The 6,000-nt window shown below is 37.4% G+C and overlaps 1 protein-coding gene across 1 annotated transcript in view; it reads right to left on the bottom strand.

The window, feature by feature from the left end:
- Positions 1-859: 859 nt before the first annotated feature.
- Positions 860-6,000, bottom strand: part of CAPNS1 (calpain small subunit 1) — a 76,549-nt gene continuing 71,408 nt past the window's right edge. The window contains exon 11 of the mRNA XM_053721727.1: positions 860-1,737. Coding sequence (XP_053577702.1) covers positions 1,711-1,737 — 27 coding nt within the window. The 3' untranslated portion in view covers positions 860-1,710. The remainder of the gene's footprint in view (positions 1,738-6,000) is intronic.

Genomic DNA, 6,000 nt, shown 5'->3' with positions numbered 1-6,000 from the left:
CATTTGCTAAGATCATCAACATCAGGGCAGAAAAAATAAAATGTCTCCACTCCTCTTGGGAAGTTATAGACTAACAATTTCTCCCTGAGAAAAATAGTACTCACTGGCACCATTTTAAAATAAACTTCTTGATTAAAGAATCTAAACTAACACCTCACTTTACCTCTTCCCATCACTAACACAGGCAAAGAGAATGACTGGTGGGGGGAGCTATATATACAGCTCTGCTGTGGTGCTCTTTGCCACTTCCTGCTAAAAAGGAGGCGTAATCCCATAAGTAAGGATGAAATCTGTGGACTCGTCATATCTTGTAAAAGAAATGTAATTTTAAACAAATTCCCAATTTACTTTTAACACCAATTTTGCTTTGTTCTCTTTGTATTCTTAGTAGAAAGCTAAACCTAGGAGGTTCATATGCTAATTTCTTAGACCTTAAAGACTGCCTCTAATCTTAATGCATTTTGACCACTAGAGGGCATTAGTTCATGTGTTTCATATAGAGAACATTGAGCTCATGCATGTGAAGTGACCTAGGAGTGAGCACTGATTGGCTAAAATGCAAGTCTGTCAAAAGAACTGAAATAAGGGGGCAGTCAGCAGAAGCTTAGATACAAGGTAATTACAGAGGTAAAAACTTGTATTATTATAACTGTGTTGGTTTTGCAAAACTGGGGAATGGGTAATTAAGGGATTATCTATCTTTTAAAACAACAAAAATTCTGATGTTGACTGTCCCTTTAATGTCAGTATTACAACAAGATATTGTAGACAGGAAGATATAGAATTGATGAGAAGCCACCATCTAAAGTACAGGGAATTAGGAGTCAGGGTTTACAGAAGGGTCTGATACGCCATAAGAGAAATTTAATTACACTTTTATTTATTCAGTATTACAGATCAGGTAACATATGAAAAGTTTCACACTGCTTTGACCATAGCAAATGCCCCATATGGTTGCTGTACAGGTAGGGTGGAATGTCACGCATTCAGCTTCAACTCTGATCTGTGATGAATACATGAAATGGGAGCACTTAAAAGGGACAGTCTAGGCCAAAATAAACTTTCATGATTCAGATAGAGAATGTAATTTTAAACAATTTTCCAATTTACTTTTATCACCAATTTTGCTTTGTTCTATTGGTATTCGTAGTTGAAATCTTAACCTAGGAGGTTCATATGCCAATTTCTTAGACCTTGAAGCTCACCTCTTTCAGATTGCATTTTAACAGTTTTTCACCACTAGAGGGTGTTAGTTCACGTATTTCATATAGATAACACTGTGCTCGTGCACGAGAAGTTATCTGGGAGCAGGCACTGATTGGCTAGACTGCAAGTCTGTCAAAAGAACTGAAAAAGGGGCAGTTTGCAGAGGCTTAGATACAAGATAATCACAGAGGTTAAAAGTATATTATTATAACTGTGTTGGTTATGCAAAACTAGGAAATGGATAATAAAGGGATTATCTATCTTTTAAAACAATAAAAATTCTGGTGTAGACTGTCCCTTTAATATCCTTATACACAGCTGTATCGCCATAGACAGCAGTACATTCACAGCTCGCTCGGACACTCAGATTTTAAACTCTGAAGACGTAAAGAGAAAAAAAAATGGTTTTACAGCAGGAGGGATTTAAAAAAAAAATAATAAAAAAAAAAAAATAGAAATCTTTTTGGCGAATGTTCCACTTCAGGTTGTTGACAGATTTTCCTTTCATGAATACATTGTCAGCTGCAGCCACTGCATGATAAGAAAAAACAAAACATGTTAACCACAGGAAGGAAAGTCGTCATTATAATAAAAAAAACTAATTCAAGCCAAAAGGGGAAGAAAGGTCGCCAGAAACTGAACCAGAACACGGTTGATCATTTTACATAACAGCTAAAAGGAAAAGATTTTCAAACTATACAAAATACAGCAATGGAAAAAAAAAAAAAATAAGAGAAAAAAAAAGAAAGTCTAAATAAAGCTGAAAATAGAAATGTGTTCATAGTAATCTAAAGGTTTTCGACTTTTCTGCAGAGATCACCACATATCCAAAGCAAGTCGACAATAAACCACCAACATAAATCACACACACAAACCACTTAAAGGGATAGTATAGTCAAATTAAACTTTCATGATTCAGATAGAGCAGCAATTTTAAGCAACTTTCTAAATTTACTCCTATTATCAATTTTTCTTCGTTCTCTTGGTATTTTTATGTGAAAAAGCAAGTATATAAGCTTAGGAGCCGGCCCATTTTTGGTTCAGCACCCTGAATAGCGTTTGCTGATTGGTGGCTACATTCAAATCATGAAAGTTTAATTTTGACTAGACTATCCCTTTAAGACATTTTTGAGTGACAGCTCATAAAGTGGTATTAATAAGAGTTGAGGTAAGTAGCTAGGCATAAAACCATTTAAAATGTGTGTGAGGTGAATCAAGTACTGCACTGCCAAAAATCATTTCAAATTAACGTGGGTAAACATATAAATTAATTAAAAATGTTAATTTTGTTTTTCAACCTAGTGACAGATTAGTACCCAGTATTGTGACAAGATTCCGCTAAGGCATTCCGTGACACACTAGTAGAAAGCGGTGGGGTTACTAGCCTCAATATTTGCTTTCTGTGGCAGTATTAAAGTGGGCGTATAACGTACAATTGGCTTCCCCTTTCCAATTACTTGGTATAATAGCTACAGAGTATAAATGTATGGAAAACAGCTCTGTTTATTTATGTATATGAAATACCAGCTTTTGCTCTTTGAAACCACAACCCATTAAAATTGCCTGAGCTTGCAGGGAGAACAGAGCTCTTATCTTATCTATACTATAATCGCGTTTGTAACGCGTCCGTTGCCAGTTGCGCACGGATCCTCAAAGGAATGTTGGCTGCGCGAGGCAGCCAAAAGAATCCACCTGGATGCAGCGTAGGCAAACCGAAGCCGAACCCCCCCCCACACACACAACACAAAACCAATAACCGCCCGCACGAAATATAACAAGAAAAAACTAACCCCCCATACAAAGTATTAACAAACACCTAAACCGCCAATCCCCAAATTGCAAAACATTAAAGTAATTAACCCCTAATCCGCAAATAACAATCGCAATAAACCTAACATATGAACCCCTATACCTCCAAACCCCCCCCACAACACAAATAACTAATTTAAATTACTAAGCCCTCTAACCTAACACCCCCTAAATTAACTTTAATTACAATTAAAATACAAACTAACATTAAAATTACAAAAAATAAAAAAGTCTAACATTACAGAAAAAATAAACAGAATTATCAAAAATAAAAAAAATTATACCTAATCCCTATGAAAAGAAAAAAGCCCCCCCACCCCAAAATAAAAACATCCCCAATCTAAACTACCAATAGCGCTTAAAGGGCCTTTTGTAGGGGCAATTAGCTCTTTTTCAAGCCCATTAAATCCCTAATCTTAAAAAAAAAAAAAAAAAAAGTCTAAGCCCCAAATAGGTACTCACCGTTCCTGAAGTCCGGTGGAGAAGGTCTTCTTCCAGACGGCTCCAACATCTTCTATCTTTATCCGGAGTGAAGGCGGTGCGGAGCGGAGGTGGCTACCCCGATGCACGGATCTTCAGCGGTGGTCCTCTTCCACTGAAGATTGAATGCAAGGTACCCCATATTTATAATATTTCAGCAGCTCTTATCCTATTGGCCGATTTCAAAATTTCAGCCAATAGAATGAGAGCTACTGAAATCTTGATTTGAACAGCCAATAGGATTTCAGTAGCTTTAATCCTATTGGCCGATTTCAATATTTCAGCCAATAGGAATGCAAGGTACCCCAAATTAAATGCGGTACATCCACGCTTCGGGGAAGACAGCTCCGCACCGCCTTCGTTCCGGATGAAGATAGAAGATGATGGAGCCACCTGGAAGAAGACCTCCGCCGGACTTCAGGAACGGTCAGTACCTATTTGGGGCTTAGTTTTAGGCTTTTTTTTTAGATTAGGGTTTTTGGGCTGGAAAAGAGCTGATTACCCTTTTAAGGGCAAAGCCCATACAAATGCCCCTTTAGGGGCAATGGGTAGTTAAGGTTTTTTTTTTAGTGTTAGGTTTTTTATTTTGGGTGGTTTGGTGGGGTGGGGGAGGGTTTACGGTTAGGGGGTAATTGGTAATTTTTGTAAGTAAAAGAGCAGTTTAACTTAGGGCAATGCCCTACAAAAGGCCATTTTAAGGGCTATTGGTAGTTTAGTATTAGATTAGGGGGTGTTTTTATTTTGGATGGGGGATTTTTTTTTTTTATAGGGGTATTAGTTTAGGTTTAATTTTTTTCTAACTTTATCTTGGGGGTTTGTATTTTATTAAACATAGACTGCCCTTTGGGCAGACTTATTGTCTAGTCCAATATAAATGCAAAGACTTTCTGATCTTATCTCTGAGAGAACAATTTAAAATGAACATTTTAGTAACTATCTGTCAAACTCTTACTGGGGTGTAATTTGTTTTTCTGCTGGATCATGTTTACGTAGCTTTTCTGTACCCATTACTGCAGTATTGACATTTTTAGTATAGGTGGCAGTTTCAACCGGCAAAAACAGCTATTTCAAATACACCAACAAAGTTAAAGGGATATTAAACCCAAATGTTTTCTTTCATGATTCAGATAAAGTTGCTTAAAATGGAATGCTCTAATTTACTTCTATTATCAAATTTTCTTTGTTCTCTTAATATCTTTATTTGAAAAAAAAAAGGAATGTAAATGTCGGAGTTGTGCCATTTTAGGTTTAGCGCCCTGGGTAGCACTTGGTGATTGGTGGAACCAAAAATGTGGGTTTCATATCCCTTTAAAAGTAGCTATTTCTAAACAATTGAATACATTGAGTGATTAAAGGGGAGAAAGTCTTACAGTACACTGTCTATTTAAAGGGACGTGAAACCCAGTGTTTCATTTGTCATTCAGATAGAGCATGTCATTATAAACACCTTCCTATTACCAGTTTTGCATCATTCTCTTGGTATCCTTTATTGAAGGAGCAGCAATGCACTACTGGGAGTTAGCTGAATATATCAGTAAGCAAACAAGAGGTATATAAGTGCAGCCACAAATCAGCTCCCAGCTCCTATGTTTTTCAGGGAAAGATACCAAGAGAACAAAGTAAAATGGAAAGTGGTTTAAAATTGTATGCTCTATCTGAACCATGAAAGGAAATTCTGGTGTTTCATGTCCCTTTAAAGATGTAGGATTAGATTACAAGTTGAGTCCTACTGACAGCTCATGATGCTATACAAATGAATGGCCATAGCAAATCACCAGTAGCTTATTTTGGACATATTAGTTAAAGGGATAGGAAAGTCAAAAGTAAACTCGCATGATTCAGATAGTGCATGTCATTTTAAGACCCTTTTAAATTCACTTCTATTTTTAAATGTGTTTTGTTCTCTTGGTATCCCTTGTTGAAAACAAATTATGCTTACCAGATATTTTAATTTCCTTCTGTACAAGGAGCGTCCACGGCAATAATTTCTTACTGTTGGGAAATACTGAACCTGGCCACCAGGAGGCGGCAAAGACACCCCAGCCAAAGGCTTAAATATTTCTCCCACTTCCCCTATCCCCCAGTCATTCTGCTGAGGGAACTAGGAACAGTAGGAGAAATATCAGGGTATAAAAGGTGCCAGAAGAAAATTATAATTTAGGGGGCCGCCCATCGGAGAATACAGGCGGGGGCCGTGGACTCTCCTTGCACAGAAAGAAATTAAATTATCTGGTAAGCATAATTTATGTTTTCCTTCTTAATATAAGGAGAGTCCACTGCATCATTCCTTACTGGACACTGGATGACAAGAGAGAGGCGGACCATAATCTCAGGGAACCACAGCCTGCAAAATCTTTCTCCCGAAGGCTGCTTCAGCTCAAGCAAAAACCTCAAACTTTTAAAATTTAGAAAAAGTGTGTAAGGAGGACCAAGTGGCCGCCTTACAAATCTGCTCCATAAAGGCCTCGTCCTTTAACGCCTAAGAGGAAGCCACTGCTCTAGTAG

This window comes from Bombina bombina, chromosome 7, assembly GCF_027579735.1.
Source record: "Bombina bombina isolate aBomBom1 chromosome 7, aBomBom1.pri, whole genome shotgun sequence".
Taxonomy (NCBI): domain Eukaryota; kingdom Metazoa; phylum Chordata; class Amphibia; order Anura; family Bombinatoridae; genus Bombina; species Bombina bombina.
Note: the sequence above shows the minus strand (reverse complement) of the source record. Positions and strands in the feature narration are given on the sequence as shown.